The sequence below is a fragment of the Pimephales promelas genome, chromosome 4 (genome assembly GCF_988280905.1).
Source record: "Pimephales promelas chromosome 4, fPimPro1.hap1.1, whole genome shotgun sequence".
NCBI classification, from domain to species: Eukaryota; Metazoa; Chordata; class Actinopteri; order Cypriniformes; family Leuciscidae; genus Pimephales; species Pimephales promelas.
In genome coordinates, this window is record NC_142772.1 from 29,180,646 (window position 1) to 29,197,156 (window position 16,511).

General features: G+C 37.5%; 1 protein-coding gene across 2 annotated transcripts; it reads right to left on the reverse strand.

Moving 5' to 3' along the window:
• Positions 1 to 484: 484 nt before the first annotated feature.
• LOC120461765 (U2 snRNP-associated SURP motif-containing protein) lies at positions 485 to 16,036 on the reverse strand. Of its 2 annotated transcripts, XM_039650042.2 has the most exons (24): positions 15,900 to 16,036; positions 15,051 to 15,135; positions 14,000 to 14,111; positions 13,163 to 13,272; positions 12,913 to 12,980; positions 12,583 to 12,674; positions 12,434 to 12,498; positions 12,129 to 12,294; positions 11,812 to 12,017; positions 10,273 to 10,316; positions 9,575 to 9,679; positions 8,634 to 8,700; positions 8,344 to 8,510; positions 8,031 to 8,193; positions 6,801 to 6,880; positions 6,185 to 6,272; positions 5,946 to 6,074; positions 5,659 to 5,854; positions 5,366 to 5,440; positions 5,210 to 5,243; positions 4,775 to 4,919; positions 4,565 to 4,675; positions 1,797 to 1,984; positions 485 to 975 (listed from the first exon to the last, which is right to left on the reverse strand). In XM_039650042.2, exons 2-24 carry the CDS (start codon positions 15,126 to 15,128, stop codon positions 849 to 851), a joined length of 2,616 nt encoding a protein of 871 aa, XP_039505976.2. In that variant the 5' UTR covers positions 15,129 to 15,135; positions 15,900 to 16,036; the 3' UTR covers positions 485 to 848. The 2 variants fall into 2 exon arrangements, with proteins under 2 accessions (XP_039505976.2, XP_039505975.2); XM_039650041.2 differs by having other exon boundaries at positions 12,434 to 12,674.
• Positions 16,037 to 16,511: the final 475 nt, after the last annotated feature.

The window sequence follows — 16,511 nt, forward strand, 5'->3', positions numbered from 1 at the left end:
AGAGGGTTTTTTCCCCTGGTTTGGTTAAGACCTATTTTTTACAGTCTATGGTTAAGACACACCTCATAATCAAAGCCCCATGGAGCAGTATCACATTCACATTCTGACTAGAATATGAGTATGACAAAGTCAGGCTAGTTACCTGAAAAAAAAGTTATCTGATTACATAACTCGTTTTGCTTTTCCCCAACATTGTGTGTATAAGTGCTGTCAAATAGATTAATCGAGTGTACTTACACCTAACATAAAACTTGTTTATATAAAATGTGATATATATATATATATATATCCACACACACTCTTATATTTGATTTCACCAACGATACACACTTTTTAAGATCTTACGAAGGAAATATTTTTCTAGCAGCTAGTTTTATTCTGAGCTTCCTACGGTCACCATTTATAGAATTACAATAAAGCATTTATACATGTTTATAAACAATTGCTTTATGAAACCATCTTATATAATGTTCACACCAACATCTGTCCTTCCACAATTGTTTTTATTGTAAAGTTTAGAGGCGGAGGGGTCCATCTTGCAGCATTTTTAAACACTGGATTTAAAACAAAACACAAATAAAACGGTTTACAAAACAAAAATAAGATCTGTACAAGTTCACACTTCATCTTAGAAAAATTCAGCCAAGCCCAGGGTTGTGATTGCAGCAGCCACACAGAGGACCGTTCTGGGAACAAATGAACAGCTGTAAATCAGCCAGTCTGTAATCAAAGCATTGTGGAATAGAAACACGTTGTTGATGTGCGTGACGAGAGCAGTCCATTCATAGGCTCCGTCAGGCTGTGTTAAGAGATGACTGCAGCGGTCACAGGGTTCAAAGGGTCAGAGTTCAGTGTTTGCTCTTCTTGGTCTTTTTGTGCGAGCGATGTGGTGATCGGGATGAAGACCTCCAGGATTTGTGCTGTGGTGATGGTGATTGAGAGCGTTTTGACTTTCGTGGTGATCGAGATTTTGTTCTTCATGAAAGACAAGGAGTGAGGATAAATTAAGGGGCAAGTGCTAAGTTAAATCCACATATACTTATGGTAACATGACGTAAACAAGCACGACACAAAAGGACAGACAATTAAATCATAGTTTGTATTCTCACTAATTGTGACCACAATCATCAGCTCATTTCTGTGTAGCGCTGCTTCAAAATCCCACTTCACAGAAATGAAACACACTACTGTTCAAAGTTTGGGGTTCTAATACTTTTATTCTTCAAGTTTAGGGTTCTAATACTCTAATTCAGCAAAACTTACATTTTTCATCACATAATCCTGAAAAAGTATCACAGTTGCAACAAAAACATTGAGCACAACTTTTTTCAACATCGAAATGTTTTTGAGCCCCAAATCCACATATTAGAATGATTTCAATATAATCACTTGACACTGAAGACTAGAGTAATGATGCTGAAAATACAGCTTTGGCATCACAGGAATAAATTACTTTTTAAATAATTTTCAAATAGTAAACAGTTGTTTTAAAATGTAATAATAGCCTTGGTGAGCATAAAAGTCTTTACAATGTCTTTCAAAAACATTATAAAAAAAAAAAAAAAAAAATCAAACCAACCCCAAACTTTTGAACAGTAGTGTATGTTCTGTTTGGATGTAGTTTTTCGATCTTAGACAGACAAATTACTTGTAGCTGGAAACTTGATGCATCATGCCTGGTTTGAACACTGGGAATGACTTTTTTTTTTAAATAATAAGGGGAATAATCATAATTAACAATTAGACACAAAGTGTATGTGTGTGAGTGTGTGTGAGAGAAAGATGAGTGTGCATACCTCTCTCTCCTCTCTTCTTTGTCTCGACTCTTTCCTCGACTCCTTTCTCTGTCCTCACTTTTTCTACTTTTCTCTTTATCCCGTGTTTTACTTCGGTCTTCTTTATCTCTCCGCTCATCTTTTTTGGACCGATCTTTTGATTTCTGTGAATATTTGTCTTTCTTTTCCTGGTCGTCCTTGTCAAACTCCTAAAGAAGAAGAGATGGAAAAAAGGAAAGAAATATTGAGTTTAACTCTTTGTCTTTTGCTTAAACTGGTGAAGTTTTTTACCTTGGCTTGAAATATAAGTTTCAAAATAATTCTGATGGTACACTGACTTCTAATAAGCCAAATTACTTGTTTTCCACACACTCCAAATGTCTGTCCTGGGAGTATGCCATTTTGGTCAGCGGGTACAAAACATCACACAATACATTATTATCAGTACAGACACATTGAACTCATTCACTATTTTCAATGTTGAGCTTATTCTAGGTTAAAATTTAAATCAGTTTTATTTATGAAAGATAGTGTTAATTTCATTAACGAAAAATGTTCGTTGACTACCTTTTTTCCATAACTAAGGCGAGATAATGAAAAGACAACATGGACGTGATTAAATAATTACTGTGACTATATCAACATGCAATATCGTTGACAAGATACAAAATGTCACTGTTTTTAACAAGCCTCTACAAGAGAGGTCGGGAACCTATGGCTCGCGAGCCACACCTGGTCTCTCACCCTTAAAAAAAAATAAGACATCAATAGAGATCGGCTCTCTGCAGAAAAATCTGCCAGTTACAATTCCCTTGTAGTAACAGTCTACTGAAGTTGATGAAAATTTATGATAATTATATTCATGTTGTCCCAGCAAAAGTGCGTGTTCAGTGCTGGTCATGCTCGCGAGTGTTACGAGTAATCAACTAACCACTTGTCTCTGTCATAACATACAGATCCTGCACTGGGATTCAAGCAGCTGCAGTTTGTTTAAGGTAGGCCTAATGGCGAAAAGCAGCCAAAATGTAAAAAAGGCTATAAACTTAGTTTTGCCAGAGACCCTTTATGACACATGATAAATGTGTAGCATTTTTGATAATCCACGCAGGATGCAGTTGATGCTTCTGTTTAAAGTTATAAAAATGAAAGAATGAGAAAAAAAGAGCAGGATGTGCTTTATAATAAATAAATATTAAAAGCGCGATGAGTCGCGAAAAAGAACGGAATTACTGGCAGGATGCGGTGCGCACAAAACGGAAAAGCAGAGCAGCCTTTGTCTTCGGTCGCGCACCTAAACGGCTTAATAAATACAGAAATATATCTAAATGCCAAGTCGAGTATTCACGTAAACACAGTAGATGTAAGTACAGTGCAAGTACTCTCTCTCATACGCAGACAGAGAGGATTTATGCTCATCAGTTGATAACTCAACCTCACAGTGAAAGCCCTTCACAATTGATATTAAGGCTTTGTTTGCTAAATATTTGTTTGTTTTTAGTTGTCTATGGACAGCCCAATGCTGTTGAAATTTTACAAAAAAAAAACACTTATCTTTAATAATAATATTATACATTTCTTTTACTGTGGCTCTTTTGGAAAAATGCATTAACCAAAAATGAAAAAAATGGCTCTTTGGTCAAAAAAGGTTCCCGAACCCTGCTCTACAAGCTTTCAATCAGAGCTTTTCTCTTAAAAAGAAACAAATTCTTTCTGCCCAGTGTTTAACTTAATCTTTGCAATCTGGCAACCATGTACACAAGAAGTACAGATGATCTGAAAACACAGACAAACATGTATCTCCATTTCAGATATTCTACTTAAAAGTGTCATTCAGTCAGTCCCTCTTGTCACGAGCTGCTTGTGTTGTTTGTAGCGACTAAATCCGCTATCAAAAACTCCTCAGAGATGAACTGTAATAAATCCAAACATGGATTGCGATTGTGGTTGCGGAATAAATGCAACCTCTGTGTGCCAGTCTTCTTTGCAGTTGTTTTAATTGAAAAACATGAATGTAATTTGGAATTATTATTAGGAATTTCACTGTTTTCATGTTGAGAAAAGTTTCTTGTTTTACCATTTTTCAGAGAGTGTGCTGGAGATTTATTAAGTTACAAACATGCTTGATATTTTGAGCCAATTCTAGAACACACATTGTTTTTATTTGTGAATGATGATTTGTTGCGATTTAAAAAAGTAGTGCATCGTAAAACTTCAAATAATAGCCCGGGCTCTCTAAAAATCTCAAAATGCTCCACATGAAACTGCAACCTTTTACTATCGTGTCAATTGATTTGATTAAGGGAAAGAGAGCAAGACAGTGCTCATGTTGTTTGAAGACGTGAAAGTGTGCGACCAGGGCGCTCTCTCTCTCTCTCTTTGCTCGTTATGCACCCTGTCAAGCGCAGCAGTCATTCTATTCTACATCACTCACCGATCAAAACAGGCTTTGGCGAGACAAAAATTTGCTTTGGCGGCCGCCAAAAAACAGACAATCTGACGGTTTTTAGAAGATTAACAACCCGAAATTAAAAAACAGACCCTGCCTCTATTTGAGACCGGCTTTTATTTACCCAAACCTGCAGCCACAACAGGCGTGTAAAAGAGACAGGCGTCTATTTGGGACTCTGCTATTATTTGTTTTACCGTATTCCAACATTTAAATGTGATATCATGTTTTGTACCATTATAGTATTGAATATTGAAAAATCAGCATCAGCACCACAATTGTCTATTTTTTTTAACCCTATATTCCGTTGTTGCAGTTGATTATGTTTGAGAGTTGTGTGTACCTTCTGTAGCAGTCTGTTTCTGTAGTGTTGAACTTGCTGTTGGAGATTCATACTGGACTTCCTCTGTCGCTTACCCGACTCCAACTCATCCTGGAAATTCATCACCTTCACCTGCAATATACACACACTTTTATAGTGTCTGGGAACACAGTTAGCTTTAGAGCTATGTCCGTCTGTGAGTATGTGGGAGGGAAAGAGTGAGTGACTAACCTCCAATTCCCGGAGACGTGTCCTTTTGCTTTCAGACAGCTCAAAATTTTTCAGAGAACTCTTAAACTCTGCCCCCTCGTACCTGCTGGGGCTGTCAGCTTCATCACTGCTGATATCAGAATCACCATTGTTCTCCTTTAGGCCACTGCATGAGAAAGAAAGGGCAGGAAACAATCAAAGAGTGCCATATTCTCAAATATTTCCTCTTCATAAATCAATGTATATAGCCTAGATTTACTAAACACCTTTGCAAACATACATCCATATAAACAATTGAGAAAATGTTTAATGGATAGTTCACACAAATACGGTAATAAAAAAAGCATATGACTTGACTTCATGAGGCTGTTGAAATAATTCAGTGATGTGAAAAAAAGATTAATCCACTAATCACAGAGAATAAGTCAAATTAATATCATCCGAACAGGCTCTTACCTTGAACTCATCTCATTGTCTGAGTCATTCTTAGCTGAAAGAATGATAAGAACAGTTTAAAGGGGTGCAGCAGTTGATATTAGCCTGGATAGTCTGGAAAAAGCAGTTAATAAAAAAAATTGTGAAAAATTATGTATTACTCTGTTGTGAGTCTACCTGAGGATTCTGAATCCACTTTCTCCCATTTGGATAGTGCAACAGTGGGTAAAGTCTTATCCGAGCCCTCGTCAACTGGATCAGACACAAAAACAAGCACAGAAAGGAAATAAAGGTATCTTAAAAAAAAAAATCAACGACACAACAAAAGCAATATGAATATTGTATATTTATGTTCAGATGAGGAAGTAGGCCATCAATAATAGAATAAATTATAATAATAAAATAGTTGCACTCACAATATTGTAATGAACAAGATAAACATCTAAAGACCACAGCGCCTGACTACCTACATGGCACACCATCAATATCATCTATTGAGTTTCCTAGAGGAACACCATCAATGTCGTCAACTGGTACACCATCTATAGAGGATGGATCCCAGGTCATAGGTGACCCATCAAGGTCATCAAGGGGAGTACCATCAATTTCAACTTTGTCTAGAGGAATACCATCCAACGGCGCTCCATCCAGATCAGGAGATTCGGGCTAGTGAACAGAACATATTACACATACTTCACTATACAGATCATAGACAGTTTAATTATAGATTTGTTTTAATCTATTGGCCATATATCACCTCTGCTCTTTCAATGACTTCCTCTCCAGGTTTAATGAGTCCCAGGAATATATTCTGCAGTTGGATCAGGAAGGAGTCTGGATAAACTGCCCAGTCCTCCCATGCACGAAAACATCCCATGATCCTTTGCTGCAGAAAGAGTTAGATGTAAGAGAGCATTATAGTTAGGGAGTAGGATCACAGATCTCCGCAGGGAAAGAGCTTAAGACAGATAATGTGCAAGAACTGACTGTTCCCACCTTAAACTGCTCTGCCTGGAGTCGAGCCTGGATGTTCCGATACGCTTCACTGATGTCTCCAAATATCTGAGGCAGCTTTGTCTCAAAACTAATACACAGTAAAAAGAAAACACTTTTCATTAGAGGCATCATTCAAGTTGCGAAGTAAATGAAGTAGCGACATACTTTTTATCCATATTGTGACGTACATTCAAGTAAAACAAGAAAACAAAAATTGTAGTGGGGATTTCAATCCACTGGATGTTGATTGGTTGGAGGGAGATCTGAATGCAAGTTTGCTGTTAATAACAAGAAAGGGGGAGCCTAAGTTGACTAAATGTTTGGAGAAGTCCGGTATATGTGACCAGAGAGAAGTTTTTTGTTTCACCGGAAAATATGATATTTTGATTAAAAATGACATGGTAAAAAAAAAGATTCAGGCATGGATGAATGGTTCGCAATAAGATCAATGCATTCAGAAAATAGTTTGATTTTCCATTTAATGCCAACTTTAGGACACAAAAAAACCTTAATCATGTCAATGTTGTAGGTCTAAAGCAATTTCAAAAATACAAAAAAAAGCACAAAAACAATCAAGAAAACATAACATATCAAACATTTTGCATCACTGACTCACAATTTGCGGTAATATGATGCATTGGCCACTTTGGCACAGGAGTTGTAGAGGATGTCGGATATCAGGTAAAGTCTGGCAATCTGCAATACACAAAACATCAGACAAAATGTGTGAACATGCCTAGGGCTGGGTATCATTGAAAATATTTATATATATATAATATAGTATGATATTTTCGATATCAATATCGATTCCTGAATGATACTTTTTTCGATACCAATTTTATGAAATTACGTATTACCTAAAAAAACCCCATTGGTTTATTTTTTCAATTTGTTGACTTTTTTTTATACAGACTCAAAGACTCATAGGCCACTGCGAGGTGGAATATATGCTGCACGCTCAAGCGCACACATAAAGCTTGCTGCAAAGCACTGTCAAAAGTAACCTAATGATTATGAATGTGTCTGGAAAAAATAAGCATTAGTGAAAGCATTGGTGAAATGTTGCCACATCTTTGATGTTTAACATCTATGAGGGTTGGAACACTTAGGCCCCGTCCACACTACTGCGTTTTCGTTTAAAAACGGAGAATTAAAACAAATACGATCTCCGTCCACACCAGCGTTTTATCTGCGTATTAGAAACGATCTCCGTTCACATTAAAACGACTGAAAACGCGGATCACGTGACCATTTACCAACACTGGGCATGCGCGTGCCGGTGTAAACAGTGAATGACGAATCAGGGAAGGACACGTCATGACTGATATCACCCAATCATAGAGCCAAGCGTCAGCCTCTGCGTCAGCGTTTCTGAAGTTCTCCGTTTTGTCTCGTCCACACTAAAACGCCCTCCGGAAATTCAAAACGCAGCTCCAGCGTTTGTAAACTTCTCCGTTTTTGGTCTTCGTTTTTCCCGTTTTAGTGTGGACGGGAGGTGCAAACGTAGCAAAAGGTCTCCGTTTTTAAAAGAAAACGCAGTATTGTGGACGGGGCCTTACACACAACAATCTCATGTGTAAGCCACGTCTCTGGGCGTAAACTAGTGTTTTTCCTTGATGCCTCACCACAGCCAATCATGCTGCATGCTTATTGGCTCACTGACATTGACGAAATTAACCCCTCAGATAACAAAATTTGGTACCGAACGACAAGAGATTTTTTGATACTCAATGGTCTCAATGCAATTTGGTCTGTGCCTAAAAAGTATCGAACTCGATACCGAGCCCCAGCTATGCCACAAACTTCAGTTGTGATCTGTTAACTCCAACTGTAAATGTGTGTGTACCTTCTTCTGCAGTGGTGTGTGCACTATAGACAGAGATTCAGTGATGCAGGAGACGACCTCCTCAGCAGCCTCCGCTCTCTCTAGGCAGAACAGCATTGCATCACCGATTTCATCTCTGCGAGGAGTCAGTCCTCTCAGCAGGGCTTCCAACCGCTCTCTGTGCCTGAGACATAACACACACATTCAACATGTACATGCATTGAGGGGCCAAAAGAATGTGGCCACAGGCCTAAGTGCATTTTATTTTAAATGAAAAATGTGCAAAAGAAAAGAGAGACGGCCTACTACATCTATTTTCGGAACACATTCTTACTCTGCCTTCAGTTGCCCTTTCTTTGGCTCTTCCTCTTGAGAAGGGAAGGAGAGCTCTTCTATTTCCTCATCGCCATGGAGATATGGGTTAAGGAGTGGGGGCTTCCAAAGAGAGCCACCCCTAAACATTCGGAAAGGGGACGTTCTCCATTTATTTGGGTTTTCTCCCTTAGAGAAGGACAGAGACACAGGGAAACAGTGTATAACAGTTTTCATATAGATGTAAACATTGCATAATTTATCATTGAGAGTAAAACTGTGTCCGGCCATGAAAGGCAGCAGCTCATCTACCTGTAGAATGGAGTAGAGCTTCCATCTGTAGTACACATGCTCCTGAGTCTTATTATCAAACAAAAACCTGCAACATTAACCAAAATGGGGTTGGATATGGCATTCAGAGGGACTTTAGAAACAATTTTAATAAAATTAAATTTCTAAATATAATATAACCTAAAAAATGATCGAGTTTATTGTTCTGGATGACCAGACGCAGTCAAAAAAGAAATGCCATGTATTTAACAATATTGTTTCTGGACTTTTAAGTTTTAAAGAGGTTATTTTCATATATTATTTATATATGATTTTTTAGATTCCTAGATTTGTTGCACTTTTTAATACAGTTATATTGTAAATCTAAAATACCCTTTTCAGTTTAAAGTATTAGATGTGTGGCTGCATTAAGTTCTTTTTCACTTAAGAAAAATAAATATATATATATATTGCTGTGAAAAGTATATCAGATATTAAACATACAGTACTCTAGTTCACTGTACTGTATGTATTTGTTGAAGTTTTATTAAGGGATAAGTCTGAAGCACACCATAAAATAATTCTATCAATTCATACAGGGCTAGCATGAATTGTATAGATACACACACAGGTATTGGATCAGTACTCGATGGATCGATACGAATCGATTAATATTTACACCCCATGCTCTTTTCCAAAAAAAAGTGAATGGTGGGTAACATCAATGATGCCAAATGTTATTGGTTGTCATAAAATGACACAGATGAGACAGTAAACACTTCTGAACTTCAATATCATGTCACTTTGGAAGACTTGAATAAAGCGCATAAAGACTGCTTCGTGTCATCCTGTTACCATGCACACTAAATGAAAAAGAGAAGCATGAACATCCTGCCTAATGTCCGCTTTTGTGATTTTAGGATAAAAAGTCATACTTTAAATTCTTTTACTTCCAAATTATTATTTTTAAATGATTTACATACCTGAATTCAGGGTTGTTCTTTTCCCGGTTCATGATGATGGCTTCAAACATGGGACCCTCTCTTACCACAAACTCAATCATTCTGTGTATCAAGCCCAGCAGGTTCCTATCAGCCACAAAAGAGATGGATAAGAGAATGAACAAGGGCACCCTCTTTTCTTCCCCTCCTTTCTCAATCACTCCATATAGTCCTTACAGCCTTACCATGTCAGTTCTATCTTTTTCTTCTTTCATTTTCACTGTCTGGCAGTTTGAAACTTGTATTTTGCTCTGAATTTTCTGTCCACTCCAAATCAGATTGCTTTCTGATGTTACCATGGCCCTATGAGACCGTTTAGGGAGTGTGTTTTGGTATAATGTTAGCTCCTGAGGTTCACAGAAAGGCCACTTTGTGACATTCTACACATTTTCACAGTAGTAATTACTGGGTATAAAATGATTTATGTTGTTGAAACCGCAACTGTGTTAACAGAATGGTGAAGTTGCTGATGTTGCTAAAGATGGGTAACCTCTAAGCATGTATATATATATCTGGAAGCGTATGAGTGATTGCCTTGGTTACGATCTAAAATCAGTGATGTATAACAGTATCCTTGCGATGATCTAACCACTGTAATGTAGGCGTCAGTCTACAGGTGAGTGTGTTTGTGTGTGTTTCAGTGGCAATGGTGTTTTAATAAATGGACAGAGAATGTGTACCTTTCTGGGGGGATTACCACTGTCACTACGGCCTCGGACAGAGTCTGTTCATGACGTCAAACCAAATGATGAAGATACAAAAATACAGTGAGTTTATATTTAAACAAACTGCAGAATATTCATGATTAATATCAGCAGCAGCAGCTAAACCTCTGGAAACATGCTCCGCAAACAGACAAGTTCATCTCACCGCTGTTTCTGGCTCTGTCTGGAAGACATTCTGTGTATTTTACACTTTGCTTCCTCCAACCTGTGTGGCTTCACTAAGGTGATTGGCTTTTTTAAAATGATTATTCCAGTTTAAAGCTTATTCATTTAAACTGTCCACAGACAAATTAATAAAAAATGAGTTCTCACAAAGATACAATTGCAAATTATCTAAACCCAAATAAACTTAAGATAACTGAATATTGTTGCAAATGTTGAACTAACCGATTTTTTTTTTATTTGTTGCTGCCAATGATGCTATACAAGGCTTGGAAGGTTTGGATTTGACATAATTGATGACTCATCTCTGACATATAGAAATGTGACCTGTTGAGATCAGCCAATTAGCTTCAACAGAATCTGTAGGTTTAAGAAGCCAGACAGGTTGGTAGGAATAAAGTGTCTCTTGTTACACAGGATGTCCCCCAGGCTAATAATGAACATCAATATTTTTTGTGATTCGTTTGTCTACTGTGCAAAAGTCTAAGACACATCAGTATTTTCATCCAAAAAAGGGTTTTAAGACAGTTATTTATATATTTTACTGTAGTGTGTCAGTAGAAAATATCAGTTCTCATTTCCAGACATTCCTTTTGCCATTAATTGCAATAATCCAGTGAGATTTTTTTAGCAAAAGGAATGTCTGGAAATGTAAACTGATATTTCCTACTAAAGCATTACAGCAAAATCAATAAATAACTGGCTTAAAACCCTTTTCTTTCTGGTAAAAATACTAACATGCCTAAGACTTTTGCACAGTAATGTATACGAGTCAAATCAAGCACGCTAAATTAGTCTAAATTGTTCCCACAACAGTGTGAATTCACACTTCGAGCTGATTTTGTAACTTTCCTCAAACAAAATGAAGTAAGTTAGGAACAGTGCCACATCTCCATCACATTTCTCTCAATATATAATATATACTGTTGTTCAAAAGTTCGGGGTAACTTCAATTATTTTAAGAAATTCATTATTAAATAAATAAATATACATTTCTGAAGATAGATCTATCTATCTATCTATCTATCTATCTATCTATCTATCTATCTATCTATCTATCTATCTATCTATCTATCCGTCTGTCCGTCTGTCCGTCTGTCCGTCTGTCTAACTAACTACATACTCAGCCATGACCTTTTGTATCAACCTAAAACCACCGGACAGGAATCACATTTTTCTTTGGCTACTTTTTATCATTTAATGATAAAACGTTTGTGTACTCAGTAATGAATCATGCTCCCAGAATACTTTTCCAGCAGAAAAAAACTTTAATAAAGAACTTGACTTCAGCATACCAAACTCTACTACACCAGACAGTGTGTGTGTGGTTACCTTGTAAAAGTCTTCCTGCGAGCGACTGCGTGGTTTGGTGAAGTCATTTCTGAAGCGGTCTCTGGGTTGGGCGTTGAATGGCAGTCCAGAGGGTGGAGGGGGGGCAGTGGTCTTCAGCACCCCGATTGGGGTGTAAAGAGGTTGCGGAGGAATACGTACTGCCTTCCCCCAACCCAGTTTCATTTCAAAACCCATTACTGTTTTACCTGCAATACAAAGACACCAGAGCTCAAAGGTCAAAACCGTCCAAGTACCTCTTTTGCAGGTGGCAGCCTGATGTTTCATTTACACTGGTTTGAGGATTGAGGATGTCTCACCGTCCAGCGCAGCCAGAGCACGCTCTGCATCTTTCCGTGTCATGAAAGCAACAAAGCCGCGGTTTGTGACTCTCGTTCTCTCCTCATCAGTGCGAGGCCACATGATCTTTACACTGGCCAGAGGGCCGTATTTTCCAAACTCCTTACAGAGCATCTCTTCTGTCATCTAATGAGAGTGAAAGCTTAGTACACAAGTATAACACACCTGTGTAATTACAAGAGTGCCACATGGCCACTGTTATGCAGTCTGTTAAAGCAAAACCATGTGACCGGTCAGTAGACAAAATGACGTGGTCTCTTCTCACCTTGGGGTTGATGCAGCCGATGTACAGGTTTGTTGTGTTTGGCACTGCAGGATCATCATCAAATACTGCAAATACAATATATAAAAAAGGTTTTAGGTTTCCAATGGGTTTGTAAAGTGAAACATGTGGTGTATGTTCGTCAGAATTACTTGATCTTCGTGTCAGAGGTAAATCCAGATCTGGGTACACTCCAGAGTCCCCTTTCTTTCTTTTGTATCGCTCCTCTCTTTCCTCCTGTATTCTGAATGGCAGATTGAATAAAGACAACACTTTTTAGCAACAATTTTTTTACACTCTTTAAAGTCACAATGTTCCAGTAATGAGTGAAACATAATGAACCGTTCACAATAACATCATGCATTTAGAAAACTGGTAAAGTGAAATTTTAGTTAATGGAGACAGATAAACATTTCCTTGGCTTTTTGTTTGAGATGACCAAGACAGAAAATTGTCAGCAAAACCATGAAAGAAACACTGACTGTTTTAATTCCTCTTTAAAAAGCTCCAGATTACTCTTCTTCTTCTCCTCAGTCTTCTTTTTAGCTGCCTAGAATTGAAAAAACAACAATTATGTTATGCCTAATATTGCATTTTGTAACTTAGAGCAAAATTGATCTTGTAATCTATACTGATGATGATCTTCTCATCTTGTTCCTTCGGACTAAATCTTACCTCTCAAAACGGAGGATATTAAGCTCATCTGATTACAGTAGACAGAAGCTCACTTACAGCTTTTTTAACTTCTGTAGGTTGAACAGGTGAGGCATTCTGAGGTGGAGAATTGAATTTAGAGGCGGGTCTGTAGAGTTTGCTCTTCTTCACCTCTGCGGCTTCTTCCTCTGAGAGTTGAACAACAAACACAGTAGTATAATATACAATAGTACTGTATACAATAGGAACTCTCTCCTTCCATTTTAACTTAACTTAGCTTGGATCTATATTTTTTAGAAGCCCACAACTTAGCATTTTCCTACAAGCAACATATAAGCATCATAGTAAAACAAAAGTCAGCTTTAAAGGTTCAAGGAGTCAGTAACTATGGTTATACTGGTTTACCGTTTCAAACTATTAAAAATTTTAATTGTAATTGAAATTAATCTAATATAAGTATTAGATAAAAGCTTAAAGAGTAAAAGAACTTAAATGAAAATTAGATATGTTGCCGAACTAATTTAACCCTGATGAAGGCCAGTGGGCCGATACGCGTTGGTGTTTTTTAATGGTTTAGCCCTCGATTGTTAAATAAAGGCCTTTTTCACTTTTGTAACCCTAAATGCCTGGACTTGGATTTTTTTCCAATTTTTATGAACTTTCAGCCCTTCCAAGAGCACCAGAGGATACAAGGGACACCAGCAGCGCTCCAGCTTCCTTTTGCTTAATTTAAAATAAGTTGAAGTTAAAGTACTAAAATGACTAAAAACTGAACTAAAAATAAATTAAAGCGACAAAAAAATGACTAAAAGTTGAACTGAAATGAAAATTGAATATAATAAAGGCCAATTAAAAGTATTAATAGACACTAGTATAATACTGAATATGGATTTGCAGAAATAGACAACAACTCACCTTTAGTTGCATTGACAATGCCTCCTCGTACAAACGTCTTCACTCCGCTTTTGTCGTTAGTGTCAAAAGAAGCTAAAAATTCCTCAAAGACTTCAGCAGCTTTCTCCTCCTCCTGGAAACAGTGAGATAAAAAGATGCTGGGTATATTTTTTTATATAAAAATACTGTATTTCCTATTAATAACCCTATTTTACTTTTTTTTTACTAAGCACAACTGCTCTGGCCTACAGAGCTGCACATGACATGCGGTGTTGGGGGGACAAGATATTGTGGCCAAAAATTAAGAATTCATTTCCATGTGCACCCTTGATTTGGTTAAATAATGGTCACCTTGTACGAATTCATTTCTTGTTTTAATTTAGTTGAAGGTATAGTTATCAATTTCTGAGAAACGCTGTTGAACAAGGATCAGACCGAGCACCACAATGCACTTGTAGCCAATCAGCAGTAGGGAGCATATATACACTCATGATGGTGGAGTAGAGAGAAAGAACAAGAGGGCGATTTGAAGAAAGATTTTAGAAAGAGAGATGGCTGAAAGACATTGCAAAGAAATATCACTAGAAAATTAAGGGTTTGATCAGGCAAGAGCTTTAGGACCCGCATTAATATTAGAAAAGCTTTCCAGCGCTGAAGAGACTTTCAGCAAGACCTGAAAACGGACACAGCCGTGTTTTTTTCTGCTCCATAAGCGAGTAAAGTTCAGCATCTTCCCGAAACATTATTTTGCTTCACTTCAGCTATGATAAAGAGAAAAGAGACATCCACTCTTGCATTGTGTGTTCGTGCATTTTGGGGGCGGAGAAATGACGGGAGGAGTGTGTTTGTTGGGGCTGATTTCAAATATCAGCAGTGTTTCTCAGAATACTGCACTGTAAATCACAGTAAGTCACAAATCACAATTGAACCAAATCAAAGGAAATAATTAATAAAACATTGCCACTAATTTGATATAAACTTTTTCTTCTGCACGCCACAGTGCGCACCGACCATCTCACAAGCTGAATGTTTATTGACTCTATCAAACACATTTTGCTGACAAAAAACTTACCTTTTTCTTCATTTCCTCTTGTTCTCTTTTTGTTAGTGTCCTCTTCACCCCCACTGATTTCCCTTTTTTGTCTGCCATGTCAACTCTAAAACACAACAGAAATATACTGTAACTCAGATCAACGTAAAGGCATATATTCAATCATGCAACCATTTATTCAGGATTGGGAGGACTATAACGATTTCAGAAAAAACACTATTCTCGTGGTTATACTAGTCTGAATATTGGGAGTGAAGACCCTGCATACCTGACGAATATCACAAAGTACGTGACCTAATGACAAGATGTCTGAAAATAAGAATGAAATTGTTTTTACTCCATTAATATGTCCTCTCTTGGTCTGAACTGAGGACAGCAGGATGCAGGACTGGTGAAGATGCAAAGCAGCTTTAAAAGATGCTGGGTTATCAACCCTGCCTTTTTGTGAGACAATATCACTGCGCACTAAAACACATTGTTTGTATTTGATTCATAAAGGCACTATTTTAGTTATATAAGTTATAACATTATATTTCAATAGTCATAGACCTGCTGTTGGGGGTGCCTCCATAACTCAATCAGCTACTGTTTCCTAACCTAGCGAGCTGCTACCTAGACAGCATTTGTGGGCATCACAGAAGCCGGCAGTCTCCCAAAAAGCTGTCTAGGTGGGAAGCTCACCAGGTTGGAGTAGACAGCCTGTTTGTGCAAGATAGCGTTATGGCTAACACCTCTAACGTTAGTCCTCCGGGCCTCCTTTAAACCTCAGATAACCTTTTGCTGTCAACTGCTTTAACGCCGCTGGAGGACGTAATGAAAATGATGCAGCAACCAGGTACACATCTGTAAACATTCTATATAGCGACTTACACAGCTCTTGCGTTGCAAACACTAAACCGTTGGTTTGTTGTTAATCCGCCATTTTGAATTCTACTAGAAATGGAAATAGCGGAAAAGTGACGTCGCGTTGCAAACACCAATCAGAGCTCAAAACGCCTCATTCTGCGACTGCAGTGGATCTCGTCACTTCAAAAAGAAAAAAACCAACGAATATGCCCGTGTAATATAAGAAATAATTTCTATAAAAGGCTGTTATAGAGTAACGTTAAAAATACGTTCGTTCCAAACATCAATCAGAGCTCAAAAGGCCTCATTATGCGACTGCTGTGGATTGTCACTTCTGAAGGTACAAAAAAGCGAATATGCCCTTGTAATATAAGAAATAATTTATATAAAAGGTTGTTATAGAGTAACGTTACGTGTAACGTTATTAATTTAAATTTGATTTATAGAACAGGCTGAAGTAATGACCTCAAATTAATTTTGTAAACATCTGGTGAAATAACACATCTAATATAACAGACACTTCTGTGTCTGTGTTCTGAGACACACCATATGATTTATCCATGAGATTTATCCTTTTATCCATTATATGATTAATTCGAGAAGGAAAGCTATGAGAAACATCTGTCTTAGTAAATT